General features: G+C 36.8%; 1 protein-coding gene across 2 annotated transcripts in view; it reads left to right on the top strand.

The window, feature by feature from the left end:
* The window catches only part of Col5a2 (collagen type V alpha 2 chain), a 130,042-nt gene that overhangs the window by 64,216 nt on the left and 41,537 nt on the right, over positions 1-24,289 (top strand). For both annotated transcript variants that reach the window (XM_036173707.1, XM_036173706.1), the window contains exons 2-12: positions 1,431-1,655; positions 7,057-7,070; positions 8,860-8,892; positions 9,867-9,899; positions 11,312-11,365; positions 15,623-15,733; positions 17,478-17,555; positions 20,358-20,402; positions 21,671-21,724; positions 22,086-22,139; positions 22,826-22,879. In XM_036173707.1, the coding sequence (XP_036029600.1) occupies positions 1,431-1,655; positions 7,057-7,070; positions 8,860-8,892; positions 9,867-9,899; positions 11,312-11,365; positions 15,623-15,733; positions 17,478-17,555; positions 20,358-20,402; positions 21,671-21,724; positions 22,086-22,139; positions 22,826-22,879 (755 nt within the window). The remainder of the gene's footprint in view (positions 1-1,430; positions 1,656-7,056; positions 7,071-8,859; positions 8,893-9,866; positions 9,900-11,311; positions 11,366-15,622; positions 15,734-17,477; positions 17,556-20,357; positions 20,403-21,670; positions 21,725-22,085; positions 22,140-22,825; positions 22,880-24,289) is intronic.

Raw genomic sequence — 24,289 nt, 5'->3', positions numbered from 1 at the left:
GGGGTGGAACCAGGAAGCAAAACTCTTGATAGCTGTAGGCTGGGACAGCCAGGAGGATATAGGATAACTGACAGAACTCTGAACCAGGCAGCAGGATCATTTGTGCAGAGCAGAAAGCAGCAACAACAAAAAACATATGAAGCAACAATGAAAAAGTACTATGTAATTTGTTTCAAGTTTTATAAAAGACCAACCTACACATAATAAAACCCAAGTGAATTATTGCACAGCTCTAGACACTCAGGCGCTTCAAAGCTGCTAGCACCAGAACTCCTCCCCATGGCAATGGCTGTTGCTTCATATGTATACATGCATACATATTTCACAATATTAAAAACAACATATCTAAATATAGAAAGGTAACTAGTAAAGTGACATAAACATATTATATATAGCTTTTGCTATAATTTTTCTTAACTGATTTTAATGTGAAGATAATCCTCTCATTATGAGTTCTGTGTTTCTATTACAGTTTAAAAAATGAATACCCACAGTTTGGTATGGTTAATGGAAACCTAATCCAAGAGATAGGAAATGGTTACTTCATTTTCAATTCATGTTTAAAACAATTCTCAGAAGCCCATTTGCTATTATTTGGAAGTTTCTCCCAGTACATGAGTCCGCTTGAATTCCTTGCTTGAGATTTACTTGTATAAAATCTCTAATAAGTTTAAAGTAATGTAGGGTTTACATGTACTGAAGTTACTCATTCCTTTTGGAAATTCTTTTTGCTCTCTTTTCTAATGGCTTCTTTCTGTTCCTCTTTATCAAACTTTATTATATTCAATCACTTATAATTTCAAAACTAAAAATCTTATGAGAAACATTCTTTGGCTAAAAAGCACACTGACTTGGGTTTATTTTTTATTCTCCATCTATTGGGGGAATGTGTATTTCATTCATCATTTCATGATGAAATACTCACTGTTTTATGTGAATAAGTTCATTGGTCTTTTGTCTCCTAAAGAGATTAACCCCTTCTCTTATCTCCTCCCCTTCTTCCTCCTCTTCCTCCCTCTCTCTGTGTGTTCATGCATTGGTAAGTGTGTGTGTGTGTGTGTGTGTGTGTGTGTTGAAGCCAAATACTGATGTTGGGTATCTTCCACAATTGTTTTCTGTCTGTGTTGAGAAAGAATCTCTCATTGAACTTGTCTAGATTGAGTGCTTAGGTAGCTCTGAGGATCCACTTGCCAGTACTAGAGTTACAGGCACATATATGACTACATTTGCCCAGCCTTGTATATGGGTGCTAGGGACCTAAATACAGCTCTCCTTTGCTTGCACAATAGGGACTTTACTGATTGAGCTAGGTCTCAAGCCTAGCAGGGTACATCTTAGAGTCTTTTAAAACCAAAATGATACTTTATTATCTCCAACATTCCATAGATTATAAAATTTCAGATTATTAACATCTTTTTTTTTAATTTCAGATGAATATGGTGAAGAAATAGCATGTACTCAAAATGGCCAGATGTATTTAAATAGAGACATTTGGAAACCTTCTCCATGTCAGATCTGTGTCTGCGACAATGGTGCCATTCTTTGTGACAAGATAGAGTGCCTAGATATGCTCAGCTGTGCCAATCCTACAACACCCTCTGGGGAATGCTGTCCAGTATGCCCACAAACACCTGGAGGTGGAGATACTAATTTTGGTAAGAATGCTCAAAGCTGTTTTAGAATAGAGCCAATGGCCCACCTTTATTTTCCAGTGATTATTGCCCTCAGAGTTGAACAATCCAAGTGAACAATCAGAGTAACTAACTCTGTGACCTCAGAGGTTAATGACTTTGAAACCAGAAAACTAAACATATTTCTTTTAAAAGTGTGATGAGCCTCCTGGAGCAAGCAGGGAACCTAGTTTTCCCTTCTGAGGTCAATTAACGTAGAATTAGACAATGATTTCTTTTTTTCTTAACTATTAGAGGATCTTGTTTTGAATGTTTATATCAAATTAGAGAATGATTGTGCATTATAGATGGCTACTGTTTATTCTTATTGTGTTTATAAAAGGTGCCTCCAAGATATTTTGTTGGTTTTCTGTTTCATTGCTTAATGTCCAAGAGAAAATGCAGAAAACATATTTATTGTCTCTGGTATAAGCTTCACCCTACAGAATATGATAATTATTTATAATATTATTTACTGCTCTAGCAGTTTCTCTTACATTGCTTTAAAAATCCAGGGTGTGCTTAATGTGAACCATATAATAGAAAGAAATGGAGCCAAGTTTGTGGAGAAAAGAATGATACAAATTACTGGGTTTTAAAATATTTTTAGAGAAAAAGTATTTGTGTTTAATATATATATTAATCAAAGAGACAGGCATGCATTATCATTTGTATATTTTAATGAGTTCCATAGGATGAACATTAAGCTTTTAAATTGTTTGCTTTAGTCCTTGTACTGATAATTGTCAAGACATTTTAAAAGTTTTCTCTTTCTTTTCACAAATTCTATTGAAAATAACAAAAAAAAAAATAATGAAGCATTCAACAGCACATACATGGAAATATTATACAGCATCTTATATCTTTTCATCTTGGATATTATTTACCAGAAACAAGTCACCTAAAATAAACAAACTCAAATTTGTACAGTATGATAAACATGTGTCATAGAATGATAAAGACACAAAAACTGGAAGCAGACATCATCTCACAGACGCCCAGGAATCCAGGAATCGGCACAATGAAACCTTGGGGACAAACAAACAGCAAGTGAGAATATGTCAACAGTGTCAGAAAGCAGAATCTATAACTTCCTGCCAATAACCAGTGCCGGAGAGTGCAACCCGTTCCAAGTGAGGTAGTGAAAGCCGAATGGCAACAGATTTATACAAGTGAAGCATGAGAGAAGAGTAACTGGCTTCAGTTAAATTTATGAGACAAAGGACACACTGGCATGTGTGTGGCCATAGGTCACATTAAATTTCTGAGGCTGAATATGGTGGTACATGCCTTTAATTCGGGACTTGGGAAGTGAGGTAGAAACATCAAGAATTCAAAGTCAGCCTGAGCTACACACTAGGCTAGCAGGAACTAAGAACTAGGTATCAAATCCAAACAAAATTAATCCATACCAAAATGACCTAAAAAATTATACAACTTTTTTTTGATACAAGGTCTCCTTTATACCAAGCTGACCTTTAGGAGATTTAGCTAAGGATAGCCCTGAACTTTCAGAGTGCTGGGTGCTTTGTATATTAATGAGCCTTACTAAGTACTAAGATGTACCTCCAGATAAAAATCTAGTAAAGTCATAATTGTGTCTAAGAAAAATAAAAGCTGTCAGCAGGATCAATATGCAGTCATGGGGAAGAAACAGGAAAAGTAAAACTGCAAGATGAATTAGGAAGTTGACCAACGAGGTAAGAATGCACAAATGACAGAAGAGGTAGATGACACCTGTGGGAAGAGAAAAATAATAAATTAATCAAGAAGAATTGGACACAGGTAAAGGCAGAATATGGGTAGATGATAGTCACATGTAGCACAAATTGTTAGAAGGTCTTATTAATAAAAATAAACCCAGAGCCAGATATTGGGGTGAATGATGGAAGATCAGAGAAGCAGATTCCTCACCTCGCCAATTCCTCAGCTGATGCTGTTTCCTCAAACTAGAAGTCTTTGAGTCCTTATCCAGAATGAATCTCAGCTGAACTGCTGCTCAAAACCTAAAAGCTTAACCAGCCAAAAGCTTAACCAGCTCTAGTTTTTGGTCCTCATACCTTATATACCTTTCTGCTTTCTGCCATCACTTCCTGGGATTAAAGGTGCGAGTCACCATGCCTGGCTGTTTCCAGTGTGGCTTTAAACTCACAGAGATCCAGATGGATTTCTGCCTCCCAAGTGATAGGATTAAAGGCATATGTGCAACCATTTTCTGGCTTCTATATCTAGTGGCTGTTCTGTTCTCTGACCCCAGATAGGTTTATTAGGGTGCACAATATATTGGGGAATACAATATCATCACAGTCATACTATTGAAAAGTCTCCAAAGAAGTAACTAACACAATGGAACAGAACAAACCATGATGTAATTCCAGAAAACTCTGTAGCCCTGACAGTGCCTGGGAAAACATTTAGTTAGTTGGGAAAATTGAACAGAAATTTGAAAATTGTAATTTTGCCTTCTATGCATTTTGTATGACTGGTAGCATACAGTAGGTAGCCACTCCAGACATGTTCCTTTACGGCAATAAACACTGTAGTTTCCACAAAAACTAAAGTGTGCATTTATAAAACCTAAATAAACTGAGTAAAAAGTTTCCACAAGGCAATGTAGTATAAAATTAACCAGCAGAAATATACAGATTTTCTGTGTAAAAAGTTGTATTATAATATAAATAATGAGATAAAACATATCCCATTTATAGCAATAACAAATATATATATTTGTTTTTTTTTTTTTTTCAAGGCAGGGTTTCTTTGTGTAGCTTTGTGCCTTTCCTGGAACTCACTTTGTAGACCAGGCTGGCCTCAAACTTAAAGAGATCTTCCGCCTCTGCCTCCCGAGTGCTGGGATTAAAGGCATGTGACACCACCGCCCTGTTACAATAACAAATATTTATAATTAGGACGAAACACACAAGAAATAGCTGATAAAATTATAATAGCTAAGCAAAAGCTTAAAAATGTGAATGTCCTATCACAGTCAGACATGAATATTAGATATCATAAGACCTTCAGAACAGCTGAATCTTAGACAAATCTTAGATTCATAACAGTTACACATCTTACAGCAGGACAAACCACAAATAGTTGACAAAAATGAGATAAAAGGGAATTCTACTCATGTCATAGATACAGAATTCTTTTGCAGTCATGAAACATAGAAGGCTTTTTCTCAGGCTTTGGTTCAGTCCAGAGGCAGAGTATTCAGACACCATGAGTGAGGCCTTAGGTTAATTGCCAGCATGCAAACAAAGAAAACAAAATAAAAAACAAATATTGGTGTAGCTGAAGTTTTCTCTGGTCCTGCCCAGCCCCACAGACCCCCACAGCTGCTTATAAAATAATCACTCAGAAGCTTATATTAATTAAAACTGCTTAGCCATTAGCTCAGGCCTACCACTGACTATCTCTTATATTTAAACTCAGTCTATTTCTGTTAATCTATATATTGCCACATGTTCCACGGCTTTACATGTGTGCTGTTACATGATGCTCCCTGGATGGCATCTACTGACTCAGCCTTTCATTTCCTAGAATTCTCCTTGTCTGCTTATCCTACCTATACTTCCTGCCTGGCTACTGGCCAATCAGTGTTCTATTTATCAACCAATCAGAGTAACACTTTTACAGCATATAGAAAGACATCCCACAGCACACTGGCATGCAAGAAATCAGGCAAATTTGTAATTCAAGTTACAAATGATGAGTATATTTTATGTAAAAAGAAATTTCAGCTACAAATAATAAAATAGCAATAATAAAAAATAGGAGAGGAAATAATATGTTTTTTTTAAATAAACATTTGGAATTTTATTTAAAAATATCACAACCATGAACATTGTTACAATTAGAGGCCCTCTTGGTTCTCCACAATGATACTGAGCATGCTCACAAGGGGTTCCCATTGTTAAGTCTTAAAATAACCATCTTTAAAAGGAAAAAAAAACCAAAACTCAGCACACTACCTTTTAACTTGTTTTAATGTTTCTTCACAAATGGTGAAAATACTAAAGTACAGACAAGGAATAATCATAATGTTGTGGCCAACATTATAAATATGGAATTATAAATTTAAAACATTTTCTGGTTTAAAAAATAAATCTGGTCATCAATGCAGCTCTGCAAGTCTCTCTAGTAGGGCCGGTCTCTACATTCCTGACGGTGCTTGCCTTTATCCATTTTCCCAGGTCCTCCACGTCCACCTCTTCTTCCTCCCATCTGTTCTATGGAGTATGATACTGTCAAATTCCCTCAAAATCAAAATTGGGACTTCAGTCACATTGTTTCACCGAACAAACTGGACAATGTTGTAGTGTTTGTTAGTGCATTGTATCACCAGCTATTGTTCTGAGAGCTCTGCTCACTGACTGTAAGAGTATAAAGTGGTTGTAACCTCAGGAAATGGTATATTGATAGTATGTCAAAATATAATTTTCTATTCATTGGCTCAAAGAGTTTAAGAAAATTTATGTTACAAATATGCTTACAGCTGGTCATATATATATATATATATATATATATATATATATATATAATCATTATTCATTATAGCATTTTTATAATAATTTGTATGGTTTCTGGCTAGTCCATAAAACCCCAGAATTATACCTATAGCTCTCACATCCAATCTTCAAAATATTGTGGTAGGATAATAAGCTGTCTTCAGTAACTAGAAAAAAAAACAGAAACAAACCAAATAATTAATTGTGAGGAAAGTAATGCTCTCAAATGGACTGTGCTAGATTCCTGCAATGAGATCCTGATTTTAAAATGAAACAGGAAAACAACTTTTATGCAAATATTCCTATGATTTAAATATCTACAGCTATATGCAGACAAGAAAAGGAGAATAAGGAAAAATTAGGTGCCTGGTATCATTTGCTTATTTATGAAGATTAAAATAATATACAAGAAACCAATAGTAGTGGCTTTCTTTTGGTGGCACAAAGCTTGACAGAGACCAGGAATCAAGGGACAGAGGACAGGATGCAGGATGCAGATTTTCATTGCAAAGTTGGGCATTTAATACACTTTGCATTTAACTAAACTACTTGACTCATTTACAGTATTAAAAACAAGGGACATTCATTAAAAATAATTTATGATAAAAATGATTAGTTTTTTGGTTTTGTTAATACTAGAATCTCTGAATGTTATGAGGAAAATTATGACCACATGAGAATATTCCAAATATATGTACCATTTTCTTTGTTTGAATTGATTCAAGACAGTTTTTGAGCTCTGCTATATTAGTGGGTAGATTATCTGTCTATGTTGAAATCTATATCCATAAGAAATATACTATTGAAAGCATATGTGTTGCCTGTTTTTCATAGTTGTTTCTCCATAAAATGACATATTTATTCTTTTCCATTTGTAGGTAGAGGAAGAAAGGTGAGTTTTACTTTGTATATTTTTTTCTGATGCTATCCACACAGAACTGTGCTCTGAAATGTCTGGAAGCTTGGTGTGGGTAGAAAGTAGCTTGAAATATACTGAGACCAAATGAACACAGTTCCTTGACTACTTAGTTACAGAGGCCACTTACCTACTGGCTCTACAGTTCATTAGTCTTGTCTTTCTTCAGCGTGGGAGAGCCAGGGCTTTCAACACACTAGACAAGCATTCAACCGCTGAGTTAATTTTATTCATATGTCCATTTCTGTCATAAAGTTGTGACCCGTATTAGGGATTTTGGAACATGTTCTACTATTTCCATCCTTTTATTAATCATTGCACTTAGTGAATATTGTAAGTGCATTAGAAACATGATGTTAATTTGCTGGCAGGGATAGATGGAGGAAGAGGAAGGAGGGAAGAGGAAGGAAAGAAAGTGAGGGGAGAGGAGTTCTGCTTTATGAGTTGGTCTTTCCATTGGAAGAGAATTAATTGATCCAAAATAAATTAATTTTTTCCAAAGCATACTACTTGCCCCTTTCCCCCTCCTTCACCTTCAGGACCTTAAAATATTTTCCTAGAGAAGAGCTCCATGCATATGAGGACATCAGTAGTCATAACTGTTACCCTAAGAACTGCCTTTGCTCTAAGGCCACTTCCCTACTGTGAAGCATTGCCCACTCCAGACTCAGATCGATTGATGTGATCACTATGTTGTATATCCTGCTGCTGAGTCTATCATTATGGTCATTCAAATTATAAAAGTTTTAAAATTTCATCAGTTTTTCATGTGTGAGGTAATGTTGGAAAGATATAATTAGATTGCCCTTTTGGAATATACAATTTGGTGACCTAGACTGAAAAAAGAACAATACAAAAACAAAACAGAATGACTTTTAACCCACATGTTTTCTAGAAGCATCTCTTACATATCAATCATGATGCCACACAAGCACTGATACTCAAGGGTGTTCACTGTACTTTTATTTTAATATGACAGTCTAGGAAGGTAGCAGTGTAGCTTTGACAGATAAGTGAGAGGGTATAAAAATGATGGGAACATGTCAGAATGGTATCCTTGGATATCTGCAAGGTACTGAGTGAGATAATTTCTTCAAAAATCTACAGCTCTGTGCTCAAACGAAATGCCTCTGATGTCCAGTTTCCTTGTTGCTCCTTTGCTGAAGCACATAGATTGACTTGGAAATCTCTTCCTGTGCAGTTGACCTTTTCCAGGTTTTCCTTCAGAGATTGAGAAGTGCACAGCTAGAACAATTGTCTTCTCTTCTGATGAGACAAGCACTTGTCACTTCTGATATTCTCCATGAATTCTATGAAAGGAGAACAGGTGGCAGTAGTGGTTTCTGTTGATAACGATAACCCTGCCACTTAGTAAGTGTGGGAAACACACGCACATCTCTCTGGGTTTCTTCTGTGATTTTAATCCTTGGGGAGATGTCTTAGTGATACCTCATCTTTATGTCTTTTCTCCTGACTCTTTCTTATTACACTCAACCCTTTGCTTTTGATCTGCGAAAGACAAAATGACGTGAAGCTTTTCTCATTTCATATGCTAGATTTATTTTACCTTCTATAGCTAAGTAGAAGTTGTGCTCGCAAATAATGTCTGACTAAACACTTTGATTATGGAATGTAAACTTTTGGTTCTCATTGTTAGCATTTTGTAGACATTCCCAGTGTTTCTGTAGCCTAGTGTGACATGATGTTGCTCAAAATAATTTGTATTTTGCTAATTGGTTTCTTCTTTAAAAAAAAATCTTCCTAGGGACAAAAAGGAGAACCAGGATTAGTGCCTGTTGTAAGTATATTTGTGTGTTCGATATTATATGTTATATACAAAAAATATGTATTATTTTCAAACATAACTATAGTAGTTGTATATTATTGTTTCCTTTATAAAAAAGTTATTTTATAATGAGAAATTTTAATATAATATGAACAAGATAAATATAGTATTTGATCCAATATCTAATGTTTTATAATATTAAATTTTATATTCACATGACTGACAATCCAAAAAACTCATATATTTATAATATTAAATTATTACATATATATATAAAATATATATATTGATGTTCCACACTTCTGGAAGTGTGTCATTTCTTGATGCTGACCAAAATTCAACATTAATGCATAATTCTCAGTACAACTTTATCCTTGTCAGTGACCAGAAGGTATACCATGGATATTATGGAGGTGCTATCATTTCAAACCATAGGATTTATATCAGTTTTTACCAATCTGTCAAGAGAAAAGATCATACATGTTAATTATTTGGTAGAATACACATTTTTGCTTTATCTTTAAACCCTATTTTCTCAGTTTGCCTGAAAAGTAAATACTTCCTATAGTTTTCCCTTTTCATGTTTAATATATCTTAGATTCTAAGTATTGACATTTATCAATCCACATAATTCTATGAGTAAGACTATTTCATAGACTCCATTTGCATTGGAGTCTGCGTATAAGTTTCCACTTAAAGAAAGAGTATAGAGAGAATAATTAGGTCAAGGCCACACAGCTGCCATGAGAGTGAAGATTTACTGCAGTGGCCCGGTCTTCATGTGGGTGTATCACTTCCCACGTCAACACTATCTTCCTATATTAAAAAAACAGGTGATGTTTTAACTCATAAGACAGAGGAAGTGCCGCAAGTTGGTAACGCTCTTAAAACGATTCCACTGTAATTTTGTTTTTATTCATTAGACTGTTGAATTTTCCAAGTCTCTGAAAACTTTGTCTTTACACATTTTCTTGTTTGGTGTTTAGGTAACGGGCATACGCGGTCGTCCAGGACCTGCAGTAAGTACTTTTCTTCAGTATTTGTTGTGAATACTGAACGTTTTTATGGATTAGACTTACATGAGAAAACAGAAACACACAAAAGGATGCTTGATATCCCAAAATGTGTTACTTTAAACTATCTTCAGATTTAGACATTTTATTTTGAAGCAGTATATGGGACACAGGGTCAGTTCATCTTGAAGCTGAAAAACTTTATTTTTCTTATGCGTTAGTCTGGCTGGTAGTGAAAGGAAAAACAACCTATGTTTACATTGTTAATTTTAGACTGGCCTTGTTCTTGAAATGAGAGCATACTTGTGTACTTACTGATTAAGAGAGTTTTAGTTACTTAAATAATATATTGCAGTAGAATTTGAGAAGTTATATGCCAGCATGACAGGTTCCTGGCTTTTCATAAAAGGTATCTATTTCAGGTTTGAACTATCAATAGTATTCTTTATACACACACACACACACACACACACACACACACACACACACACACTATATCTATATCTATATGTATGTATGTATGTATGTATCTACATTCATATACATACCCTTTAACTATCAAAACACATCAGATGTCTTAAAATAAAACACTAACATAGCTCTAACAGACTCATTTTACTTTGGAAGTTTCTACTTTTACACATTGATGTTGAGCAGGACTTGGCAACAAGACACACAGTTTCTGCTTTTCAGGAGGCTAAGGAAGAGGATCCTTAAGCCAAAGGAGTTTCAGGGCCAGTCTGGAAAACATCTTAATAAAAAATGAAATAAAACAACAGAAACAGTGTTGTTGGTTGAAACAAATAACAATTTTTAAATAATGTATTTTTAAGCAAGGCAGAGAAACTGTGGCAATTATAATTTGAGAAATTATAAGTAGACTTTATGTATGTGCGTGTATATATGCAGTAAAAATAATACTTAAGTCACTGTTTGAATGTACATGAAGCAACAGTAGGCTAACAGCAGCAGGTAGGCCAGTGATGAGTGGTCTGGAGCATTCTGTACCAATCTGGACTCCCATATTCTACCAGATAATTGATAATTTAGGGTTTGCACTTTTATGTGTGTCTCCAGACATGAACTCTTAAGTTTTTGTACCTAGGACTTAATTGCAAGAGATTTACATTGGGACAAATCTTTGAAAATGATGCTTAATTTGTAATTAGTAGCTATGCTAATATGTTTAGTTCTACAGTACCTTTATGTGGTACCTAATTATTTGCAGATCTTTGAACCTCACTCCTGAAACATTCACTCCTTTAGTTTATAGAACATTCATACATACAGGCCTTGTTGTCCAGTCTCCAACTGCACTAAACTGAGACCCTGATGTTTCTGTTTCAATGTTCTTTTACCAATTAAATCCTTTAAAAATTCATGACTGTTTATATCCATAATCATAATTTGTATTTTAGGGCCCTCCAGGATCACAAGGACCAAGAGGGGACCGAGGTCCCAAAGGAAGACCTGTAAGTTGACGGCTGTTTTTGTTTGTTTGTTTGTTTTTTCCCAAATGATCTGATCTGCACTTTTCCTTTGAGTGCAGTGAGGGTGCCAGAGACACTGTTACTCTGTCACTTCCATTAAATGCCACAAAAACTTCTCTGGTCATGAAATGAACTTACAGCTCTCCAAATTTAGAGAAAATTATTGCATTAAAATGATTACCCGCTGCTCACTAGAGAGATAGCACAACTGTAATCAATTACAGTTTATAAGGTCAAATCACAACCAAGCTGATGAGAGACACATGATTAACACATCATGTTGAGTTTAGAAGTTGTCACTTGTGAGTAAACAATGCCAAGAGTGTTTGGTTAAGGTAAAACACCTGAACTCTGTGATTTATGGTTGATGTGGAAATGTCCAACTGGAGAGAGAGGAAAAAGAAATTCTTAGTGAATAAAATTTATTTCCTGAGAAGAATTCTTTCCTTTCCATGTTGTGGATGCTACAGAGATTTAAGAGTTGAAAAAAAAATTAACACTCATTGAAGGGGATGAGTTAAAACTAAAACTGTGTGTCCTTAAGCTAAAACACGATGGCATACATGCACTGTATAGCTTCATTCTCTCACCTGTTTGCATACAAGCTATATTGTTCCCTTCTTAATTATATTCTTTCTTACATCTCACCCTAAAAGATATTGAAGAACTGTTATAAGTTTCTGTGGCTATCATTATCCCATATTTCAGTTAGAAAAACATTGTGTTGTTTAATTTTATGTCTAATTGTAGTTACTAAAGCTTAACTTTTAATAGAATTTTGGGTATCCCAATATGTGTTTGTCAACATGTAAGTGGAAGAAATAGATAAGCGAGGTGATGACGCACAACTCTGAATATTTAAGTAAGAGCAGAATCTATTTTAGGTCACACTGTTATGAACCTCTTACTGCTACTTTTCTTAAGAAGCATCTACATGTCAAACCATGCATAGAATGTGACATCAATACTTCTAGAATAGAGCCATCAGTGTGGGTGGAATTTGTAGGCCTGTAAGTGAATGGCAGTGCCCCAGCAAATTGAGGTCATATTAGGGGAAGAAATGACATGTTCTCATTCTCTTGTGTAAACTTCACGGTTGTTCTATTGAGTGGCTTTAGTAGTTTAAATGCTTTTAGCTCTCCCAGTGTCACCACAGAATAAAAATGACAGTCAGAAGGTGAGTTAAATGAGATGGAGCCTGGGTGGTTACACAGAAAAGGTGTCCTTGTATATATTTGATGACACTATCCAATGTTTACATGACAGTTGCTATGAATATAATGATCACCCGCTTCAGAACTATTGGTTAGGAATCAATGAATCTAAAATTCCCAACCCTTCTTTCTTTCTTTCCTTTCTAATGAGGTAGGTACTTGTTTCCTATCTTACCCCATGCTAAAGAACGCTGATCAGATGGGAGTCTGTGTGTTTGGTGTACAAAGAATGGAGAGTAGTTATTGATGTGAGCAGAGGGCAACACTGACAGGCTTCTTAGTGTGAAATACATTTCTCTGTTAATACTAGCAGTGGTGGGACATGGGGGGACAGGTTGGCAGTCCCTATTTTTTAGTTAATTTCTCCCTTTGATTTGTAACTTTTGCTAGTTGTCCTGGTGTAATTATCATCACCAATTTCTAGCTACAAACATACCACCAAATACCCACAGGTAGAAAGTTTTGATTCAGGACACAATACTCATCAGAGATGTTTTTTGGATGAAGGTCTTTACTGTCACAATAAGGAATAGTGTTAAAATCATAGGTATCAGTTCCCATCTCCAGTTTCCATTACTATCAAACAGTACAGAAGACCATAAGGTAGTGTGGTTTCTCAAATTCAACACTATTGAAGTTTTGGACCAGATAATTCCTTACATTGTGGGACTGTTGTCAGCCCTACCTACCAGATGCCATGAGTAACCCTCATCTCCCATCTAATTGTCACAAATAAATATGCCTTGATGCTGCCAACTCCAGGCAAAATTGTGCTGGGTTGAGAAGTACCGATACAAAGAAACCTGTCAAGTCAGTGACCACTATGACTCTTTAATCAAAAGTCCTCGGTTTAGTGTGTTATCCAGATCACTTCACAAAGGTTTTCAGTTTAGAGTGTATTGTTATCCAGGTCCCTTCACAGTGACAAACTAAACACTGATCTGGAGACAGACATTACGTGGTATGTTGAATACAAATTGCACATGGCACTTATAAGGATCATCATGTACAGTGAAACATGCACCAGTTATTACAACTGCAACATTACATAATGTACCTATGTGCATGCTTACATGTGCCTGTGTTTGTGCATCAAATTGCTGATCCACAGAAGATAAAAAGTTTTTGAGGATTGTGCAGCAATTTTCTTCATGTGGACGTTTAAAGTTCGCCACCTAGTGGTCATCTGCAGAGTTTTCTGGGGGATGGGAGAAAAGTGATACATAGAACATTAGATACACACAGAAACTTAGCACACAAATTATGTGATTAAGTTTAATTGGAAATATAAAATATATTTTAATGGATTTCCAATTATAGTTCACTTTTGGTTTTTAAATAGTAAACTTTCTACATTATATTTTTCTTATTCTCACTAAATTGCTTATGTTCACTCTGTTTTAGAAAATTTTCACAAATGTTTGTTAACTTAAATCTCAAATTGTGTTAGACTAACACCAGGGATGTTTAGAGATAATTCCAGAAGAATACAAAAGAGATCGGAAGTCAATAAAAATGTAGACTGCCTTCAGATCAGCCCTTGCATGGTATCTGATCAGTCTTAACTAACTAATACATTAACAATTTAGAGAATTAATATTAACCAGATCTCGTTCTAGTCACATGTAAAATAAATATAGTTTTCTGTTTATTTTGGAAATGCTTTGGGAGTAAGCACTTAAGTTTCTGTTTATAATAATAGTTTTCATTTAGCAGTTGAATTTTGGGAAGAAAAAGAACTATGAATAACCTCAAGTACTACCCTGTGCACTCTGGTGCGAAAGGTTTCTGTCACATTGTGTGACCCAGGAACTTGAGACAACAGCAGAATAAGCCGGATTGTGCATTAGAGAGAGTGTAGTGAATTGCCAGTTGTCTAGGGGCAAGAAGGGGGTTGATTTTTAAAATATAAGAATGTTTTTCAAGAAATTATGATTTGAATTTTTGAGGCTAAATTTTTCTACCTCAATTCAAAGACATTAATGTTCTTTGGCTCACTACTTAAAGATATGGATGTTTGAGTATAGCAAATTAGGATTAATCAGCTTCTTCAGCTTGTCCAGCTTTCTGGCCTCATTTTTGAATTGCTGATTGTGGGCCAGGTAGAGCTACTCTCTTGGCTAAGAATCAGAAGCCCTTTTACTATTGAACATCAACTTACTGCTTTACTCAATCCCCATGTTTAGTGATAAAAATGAAATTATCTTGTGATTTCTTTGTTCCTCTTTTTTCTATCAGAGCTTAACAATTTTACACACACACACACACACACACACACACACACACACACATACACACATGCCTGAAGGGAATACTGAAGCTGGAAGCTGGAGCTTTTCCAGACCTGAGGACGTGGCTGTTCCCCAAGCTTCTCTCAAAATGTGGGTTAGGAAGAGGGTGGGGCTTGGCAATGAGGGTCTTTGTTCACTTCTCTGAGAATTAGACTTGGCTGGATCATGGTTACTTGCCTCTGATTTCTCATTTGTCTAGTTGACCACTTGGGTGGGAAGGAAAAGAAAATGTGCCAGACTTAAAGTAAAGAAGAGTGAAATGTGCAAATGTTATCCACAGTATTAAATGTCAGCTCTGCACCAGAAATTCTGCAAGCCTTGTGCAATTTGGGAGATGAAGTAGACCCACAAACTCTATCAAGAACCTTTATATTTTAGGAGAAGATAGGGTAAAAAACAGGCTAAGAAGGCATATTCATAGTTAACTATAAGATAGACAGGTGCATTTAGAAACTGCCTATTAAATATACTTAAGAAAAATCTCATCAAGTAAAACTCATTCTAGAATGCTGAGGTGACATGATTTTCTAATTATGCTAAGATTTAACACATCAAGTAAAATTTTTACCAAGACTGTGTCTCTGTAACAGAAGCCCTGACCAGTGCTGAAATTGACAGTGTTTAGATTGTCTGTTGTAATTACCATGATTCCCATCTGCTAAATGCTGTGCACTTAGCTTTCTACTAACTACATATTTGAAAGTGGTTTTAGTGTCCTCTGGTTTTCTTTCCAGGGTCCTCGTGGTCCTCAGGGAATTGATGGAGAGCCAGGTGTTCCGGGTCAGCCAGGTGCCCCAGGGCCTCCTGGACATCCCTCTCACCCAGGACCTGATGGCATGAGCAGGGTGAGTTGTGTGTTCTGGTCAGTCTGACAATTAGGTTACATGCAAATCACTAATTGAATCTTATGGTGTTAAACTGTTTCAGTTCAAAGGTTGATGCTTCACTCCAAACCTGTGGAATGAATGCAGGCCTACTATAAACAACAGTGATGCTTATAAATCTACAGTGAATTGTTGGAAAATTCAAAGCATCATTTTCTAAAGGCTTGCATCAAATTGTTTTTCCCTGCGATAGTTCTAGACCCCTAAACCTTTGCTTTTTTCTGGTGATGTCAAGAGACCACTGCACTGTTCACACAATGAACTGGAGAACATACATGTCTGTCCTGCCTTTCTCCAGGCTCCCCAAACACTGACAAAACCAAACCTGTGTTCTTCCGAGAGAGGATATCGTATCTGTGATAATGGAAAGAGCAGGAAGTTGTAAGGCTCTTGAGGTAGACATTTTTGTCACCATGTCAGATACTGGTGAGAAGCAGTTTAAAGGAGAGAGGATTTGTTTTAGTTTACAGTGTGAGAAGTTTCCATCCAGGGCTGCTGGCTACATTGTTTCTGGGCCTGTGCGGGGCAGAGCATCATGGCCAAACACTGATGGAGCAAATATTCTATCTTTTCCCCCCTTCTCCACAGCCAGGAAGAAAACAAATAAAGGGAGGGGTTTGGTACAAGACACAGCTCCCCCAAACAGCCCCCTAGTTACTTGACTGATTTTATCCAACTAGACCTCACTTCTGAATGCTTCTACCGCCTCCCAACAGTGCTGTTGACTTACGACTCCATCAGTGCATGAATTCATTGATTGGGAAGTTCCATGGTCCAGTCCCTTCCCAATACTCCACCTGTGAACATTGCACTGGGGACTGAGATTTTAGCAAATGCCTTTAGGGTGTGTTGGGGGAGCTATATCAAACCATAACAACATTAAAATATTTCTTAAATTTTAATTTCCTGCTTTAATCAAATAAAATGCTTCTTTCTGCCTGCCCTGTTGAACATGTGCATGACACAGTAAAAGTGACCTTGTAGAGTCTGGAGATTATTATTTTTCAACTGTTCATACATTTTCTTACCAACTGATTGCAGAAGAAATTGTCTGTTTATATTTTGGACAACATACAAATTTTCCCACTAAAATCTGGAAATTAATGAAACTGCTAGAAAATAGATGAACAATTTCAGTCACTTTAATTGTCAGAGTATTTTAAAGGTGACAGAGAATAAGTAAGACTGTTTCCAATTCTTGGAGTAATCAGAAATTTATTGGAAGGATTATAACAATTTTTTCAACTTACATAAAAGTAATTTTTAGATTATTTTCCATGAGTGAATAAAAAACACTATTTTTCTTAAAACAGTCTAAAATGGAATTTGGTGTCTTTAGGATAAATATTTAAAATACATCCTTTAAGCTTTGTTCTGTTACTAGCATGTTCCAGGGTTGGGAGGCCACCAGATGAAGACATCAAATCCGTAGCAGGCAGGATGAGCTGTGCTTTTGCCTGGTTGCAGCAGGTTTCTGGGACAGCATACTTAACAAAACACCCCGGGGGAAGAGTAGCCTGTGTCTCTCTCTCACACACACATTGAAACGCAACTCGAATTTTTTCTCATGTATTAAAGTCATTGTTTAAAATGGTCCTTAGAAGGGTCTTGTAGGAGAACGGCAGGACGTACACATTGCTCACTATTAAAACTGTGTTGGTGCGCGTCTTTACAGTGTACATAATGTCAACACTTTACCTTACAGCCCTTTTCAGCTCAGATGGCTGGGTTGGACGAAAAATCTGGACTGGGGAGTCAAGTAGGACTCATGCCTGGCTCTGTGGTAAGTGTGAAGTTTACTAATGAAGTATTGATTGAAAGACATATAAACAGAGAAGCTTGAGTGAGCTAGTTAGATAAAATCGTAAGCCAACGAGGTGACTCAGCTGGTGAAGGCAGCTAATGACAAGCCTGCTGTTTTGAGATTATCCCCCAAGAAACATACAGGAGGAGAGAATGGACTCTTATGACTTCCACATGTGCACACCATGACATGTATACATACACCTAGAGTGTGAGAGAGAAACACACTCACACACAGATATACATACTAACACACACAGAAAATGTACATACACAGAAACACACACACACAATGACACACATACACACATATGCACACATGCACATATATGCACACACAAACATAAACACATACATACACATACAGAAACACATACACACACTCATATACACATACATACACTGACACACATTCACATGTACACACACACAAATACATATACACACATGCACACACAAGCATAAACACACAGACACACATACAAACACAAACACACACAAACATTCACACATACATACACATGCACACATGCATATACACACACTTTACAAATATAAAGAAAATTAAAATATTTTTTTAAAAACACACTTATCAATACATTTAACGTATTTAGCAAGTCCTACTGTGTGAAAGTTAAAAACTCAGGGATATTCCAGGCATATCCATGCCAACCCTTTGTGAACATCAGTAAACATCTGTCTGCATATTTCATTTTGTACTTGAGGAAGTAGAAGACATAACTGCCACCATCAAAGACTGTTTCTTTATAATAAAAGTGTATTTATTATGTTTTATTGTGCCAATTAGAAACATTAACTTGAAGAATTTTCAAACAGATGCTTGACCATTTCCATTTTTATGAGTTCCTACTGACCTTACATGCTTTGACTGCTTTATTCCAACAACTCTGCTTCCCTGGCTGGTCCTCTTTCATCATTGGCCTCTTGAATTTTCCATCGTCTTGGGCAAATTCTTAACATGGCTATTTGAAGGATTCCAGACCCATAGAAAGAATTAACACTCTTCACTCTCCCAAGCCTTTGATCATAATAATTCAAAATTGTTCCATGTTAATGGACTTTCAGACAATAAACAATAAAGTCACACCTCATAGATGCCCACGCCTCTCCCCACCTTGAAGGCCAGCTTTAGCTCTCCTCAAATGAGGTTTGTATGACTTCTAAGTTATAGTGGCACTGTTCAATGCTTGTTTTGTGATAGTTTTCTGGGATACCTAATGCTTAATATACGCAAATTTAAAACACACATATATCTATTGGTGAAATTATTAAGGCCACTCCACATAGTTAAAAGGGAGGTTTATTTTGTGGGGTAACTTACAAATGAAGGGGTAGGTTGCAGGGTCTGGCAAAGGTATAGCGCAGTCTGGCAGTGTTCTCTGGAGAACTCTGCTCGGTCTACCTCTAGCGTCCAGGGTCCCCGAACCAAGAGAGCGACCTCCTCTTGATCCTCGGTCATCCGCTCCCTCCTCTGCCCCGCCTTGTGGGCGTGATCATTACTGAAGCCTCAATGGGGGTTGGAACTTCCAGGCCAATGCTGGGATGGCTATCCACTACATATATCTATACCAGTATCTTATCAATATTTTAATTTTAAAGTTCTTTAACTTAAAATTAATTAGTTTATATTAATTGTCCATATGATGGGTTTCATTATGTTGTCCTTATACATCTTCACAATTTGATCATGTTCATTCTTGAATTTCCCACGCTTGTCTCTTCCTACTCACTGTCTTTCTCCTCCCAAGTGGCCATCTTTCAACTTCCACATTTTCAAAGGTGCTTTTTCTCTGTCGTAGCTAGAATATAGGTTGAACTAAAATTAATTTAGCATCTTTCACTCGATTGAACTTAATTTTAGTAAAACTGATTTTACTTTAGAGATTTGACATTAATTTCTCTTGTCCTCATATGGAATTAAAATTCCCCTAAGTTTTCATTTCCCATGACACCCCTTTTCTTCAGGGGAAATGTTTCATGTTTAGATGAGGGAAACCTGTGCTCATACTTTTAATATGTGTTGTGGAAGAAAGAAGTGTTCCAGAAAACCCAGTTCCCAGATAATTTTAAACTGACATTGAAAATAATCTGGCTAATGTTGTTGGTTTTGTAAACTGTTAGCTTGGCATTTAAGCTAGCCGTCTCTAGAGCCGAAGCCCCAAACAGGCTCTCTGTAAGTACTATGTGCCTGCCAAGACTCTCCCTCTGCAGATGTTCTGCTCTATCCAAGCCACCCATTTGAACATGTGAGGGCCCTTGTCCTAAAAGAGGCTGAGTGTGCACAGGCATATTTATCTCTCTTAACAGCACAGAGGATACACAATGAAATCATCCCATATGTCACTCAAATTTAATCTCTCTGAGTCCATCCGCCTCCCAGAAGAGCAAAGCCAGGGCATGTCAGCCTGGCCCTCTAGTCAATCGTCACTTTCTAGGTTCTAAAACACATTCAGCATTTTAAAAGTATGAGTTGAGGGGCTGAAGAGATTGCTCAGCTGTTAAGAGCACCTATTCTTTCAGAGAACTGGGGTTTGACTCTCAGTACCCTCACAGTAGCTCACAGCTATCATAACTCCAGTTTCAGAGGATACAATACCCTCTTATGACCTCCAAGAGCACCAGGCACACATGTGGCACACAGACACATACATGAGCAAAACACTCATACACATAAAATAAAATAAATGGATTATAAAAATAAATAAAAATAATTATAACATGACTTGAATATAAAGTAACTTTTTTTCCACTTGTTTTTAAGGGTCCTATTGGCCCAAGGGGACCTCAAGGCTTACAAGGACAGCAAGTAAGTGTTTGTATAATTAAATTATAGACTGTAACATAAAGAAAGATTGCAAGTAAGGTTCATGTTTCATAACTACTTTGGGCAGACTATTAAACTGCATAGTTATCACTTGGAATGACAGCTACCAAATAATCCTCATCCATTTAGAAACATATGCAGCTTTTTTTCAAAGATTCTTGATAACATTGTGTGTGTGTGTGTGTGTGTGTGTGTGTGTGTGTGTGTGTGTGTACACCAGAGATTGAAGTTGTATGTCTTCTTTGGTCATTCTCTACTTTATTTCTTGAGGCAGAGTCTCTCTCTTGCAGGCAGGGTCTCTTGCTGAACTGATAGCCCACCAGTTTGGCCAGTCATCTGGCTGGCTTGCTTTAGAAATGGCCTGTCCCAGGCTCTGTCTACCTAGAACTGCCTATCTATCTGCCCAGCTTTTACATGTGTGCTGGGGGCACACATTCCCATCCTCCTCATGCCTGCACAGCAAATCCTTAATCCACCGAGCTATGTCCCTAGTCCTCATAGTTTCTTAAGGGTCCTCAAGTTTCATCATCTGATTTCTTTATGTGACTGAACCCTAGCACTAGGATTTGCATGTCTTTGCTTCTAAACTAACAGAACATCATCTTATGTCATGATGATTTCCATAATTGATTATTGCCAACTCTCAGTCTTTACAGATTAAAAAAAAGGGGCAGGCATTTCCAATTAGTATTATTATAAATTAAGGCCCAGGTGATTATTTTGTGGAATCTTTAAGAAGATCCTAATACTATATACTTTCTCTCTACACCTCTCAAATGCTAGTAAAACTATGATTCAGAACTATTTTACTCTTTGTAATGATCTATTGGGCATTAGCTAAGAATAATTCAAAAGAAAAAATCTTTAGCTCAGTCAAGGTAATCACATTGTTGTGATCATCTGTATGGATTTTACTTCCTTACATTGCTGAACATAGAGGTAGTTGATAATGGTGAGGAAGATGATGATGATGGTGATGATGATTACTATTGACTGAGCACCCATTCTGTGCTAGCGCTATTTAATTTTAAGAGACTCATTTATCTAAACAGAACAATAAACTGAGTCCTAATATTAATCTAATTTTTTTTCAGATTGTGAAACTCCATTATATTCAGACTCAGTAATTTACCTGAAATTCTGTATTTGGACAGTGACTGAGAGCAACCCCCACACTACACATTGCTAAGAATACAGAACTTGCTATTCTTCTTTCCTTCGGTTCATTTATCATTTGTTTTCAATTTTAGGGTGGCGTGGGGCCAGCAGGACCTCCCGGTGAGCCTGGTGAGCCTGGACCAATGGTGAGTGTGGAGTGAGCATGTCAGCCCATTTCACAGGGCTCTACCTCTATGAAGTGTTGTGAGAAATTGTTCTCGTAGGCCACAATAACAAGAAGTGATAATCCTGGAGGTTCTGTACTGTGGATTATACTTAAATTCTATGTTTCTAAGTCACAGTATTTTAACCCAGAGTCTGAGTATTGTGGAAAGTATGGATACATAGATTTGTGCACTTCAATGTTTTTATTGTTAAACAGATAATCTGAGACACACAGATAAAAATCAAAACATTAGTAATGCTATTTGATATTTTTTTCATTGTCTCAATAGTATTTAAATAGCATTGGATGGAGAAGGTGAATATTCTTTGCTTTTTTCTTAGGGTCCAATTGGTGCTCGTGGACCAGAGGGACCTCCTGGGAAGCCTGGAGAAGATGTAAGTTTCTAATGCATGGTGCTTTGGAGTGTGGAAGAGGATACTTAGGAGCTAAAGTGGTCGGGAAAGCATTCTGGCCTGATTCCCATTTCATTTCCTCATCTCTTCAGCTCTCATTAAATCTACTCTCAACTGGAGAACACAGGTTAAAGTTTTTCAAAATCTGAAAGGTCTCTTCATTATGAGAATGTTAAATTACTAGATATTATCTCTACTGAATTCTCCAGGACTTTTACTAATATTTATCTTTGAAAAAAAAAAAAAACCCAAGTTTGTCTATTGTCTTTTAGAAGGCTGGGAAGACTCAATATGAGTATAAAACATGTGTTTATTTTATTTTATTTTTTGCTGTGCTAGGTATCAAACTTGGGGCATTGTGCATGATAGATAGGGTCTGTACTTTGAGCTGTATCCCAGCCCTCTGCATGTAAATTCTGATGTTCTGAAAATGACTAGATCAGAACAGGTTACTTTGCATCCATTTATTCTCACTGATAACTTCATGGAAGCACCATAAATTGAACTGCAGGATTCAATGTTACCAGAAATAGAACCTGGGTTCTGTTTTTATACTGTTTGCAGTATAACACAAAAACTTGCTACAGGCTTTTCGTCTGTGATTTGTTATGAAATCTCAGAGAATATTTAATCTCTCCATGCTTCTCACTCTCTTTTTTTCTGTAAAGGGTGAACCTGGAAGAAATGGCAATACTGGTGAAGTGGGGTTTTCAGGGTCACCGGTAAGTTAATGATTATTGGTTTAATGACACAAAGACTGAATCAAGAACATGAAACTTGCAGCTCATTGTACACACATGCATTAGACACTAGGTAAATGCAGACACCAAAGCAATGTTCTCTTCTGTCAAAATGCAAGATGTAGAGTGACATTTTACCAGCATTACAGTGAATTCTAGTTCCCAGAATTGTATTAGCACCAGATGGAAACCCTGGAGCCAAACAATTGTATCATAACTATAATACTTGTGGATACTCCCAAAACTCAACATTTCCACAATTAAGTCACCAAAGGGACTCATTTACAATTCATAACACCTGAGTTCTGTTGATCTCTAAATATTTTTATTGTATAGCAGCCCATCTGTCTGAAATAACAGCTTGAGTTTGTTGCCTTATGTGTGTTTTTAATCAGCTGAGAACTAAACTGTGGACAGGCTGCTCCTTTGGCTGCTCCCCAAGTCCTGAAGTTGCCTGAGATCCTTTATTAGTATCCTGGGCCCTAAAATCTCAGGATAAGATGCATTCATTGCCAGGCTGCCTAACACAGCTGTTTTATTCCTCCTTAACTAATTCAAGGAACACATATGTGTCAACCCACTCCACCAGAATCCAAGATCTGGGACGTTGAAAGTCCTCCAAATCTGCATGTTGCTTTGTTTAGTTTCTTTTAGGGTATGCTAGAACAGAATGGAGAAAATTACAAACCAAGTAAGCAAAAATCCTCCTCAAACATGCCAGTGTTTCTCTCACCCAACAGCCCCTCGCTTAATCCAGCCCCTTCATTTAGTTCCTGTAATTTCTTAACGTGTCTACACTTATTACAACCACCCAATACTCTGTCTATTTTCTGAAAATTGATGAGGTTCATTGCTGGGATTTTTTTTTCAAACAGGGGAATGTTGATCTTTAACTGGGATTTATAGGGCTCTAAGGATTGCTTAGTTTCAATTATGAAACCAAACCCCCCTCTTCCTCTTCCTTTCCTTTGCTCCCCATCAGCCTGGGGTAGAAGTGCAGACAAAGATGTGAGGTTTAGCTACAGGGACAGATGTTCTTTCAACCCACTCAGGCTGGAGACTCCTGTGGTCTTCTGCACTGCTGCATGTACTCACAACATGTATCTCCATGGGGAGGAGAAAGATCTTGCCAGCACAGCACAGATGTACTCGGCAAGCTCACTACCACAGCATACATTTGTGCTGTGATGACAGCTCTGGGTCAGCAAAGGGAGAATTCTTTATGAGCGTTAGTACATCTAGTTCATTCCCTTGTTATACTAGAATGTGTAATCACATGGGAATTTCCCCCACAATCATAAAAGCTGAAGTCAACTAATTATTTGAAATAAAAGCTCAGTTATTCTGCCATAGACTTGGATGGGTGTGCACTAAGTTGCTTGTTCAGTGTGA

The sequence above is a fragment of the Onychomys torridus genome, chromosome 23 (assembly GCF_903995425.1).
Source record: "Onychomys torridus chromosome 23, mOncTor1.1, whole genome shotgun sequence".
NCBI classification, from domain to species: domain Eukaryota; kingdom Metazoa; phylum Chordata; class Mammalia; order Rodentia; family Cricetidae; genus Onychomys; species Onychomys torridus.
Note: the sequence above shows the minus strand (reverse complement) of the source record. Positions and strands in the feature narration are given on the sequence as shown.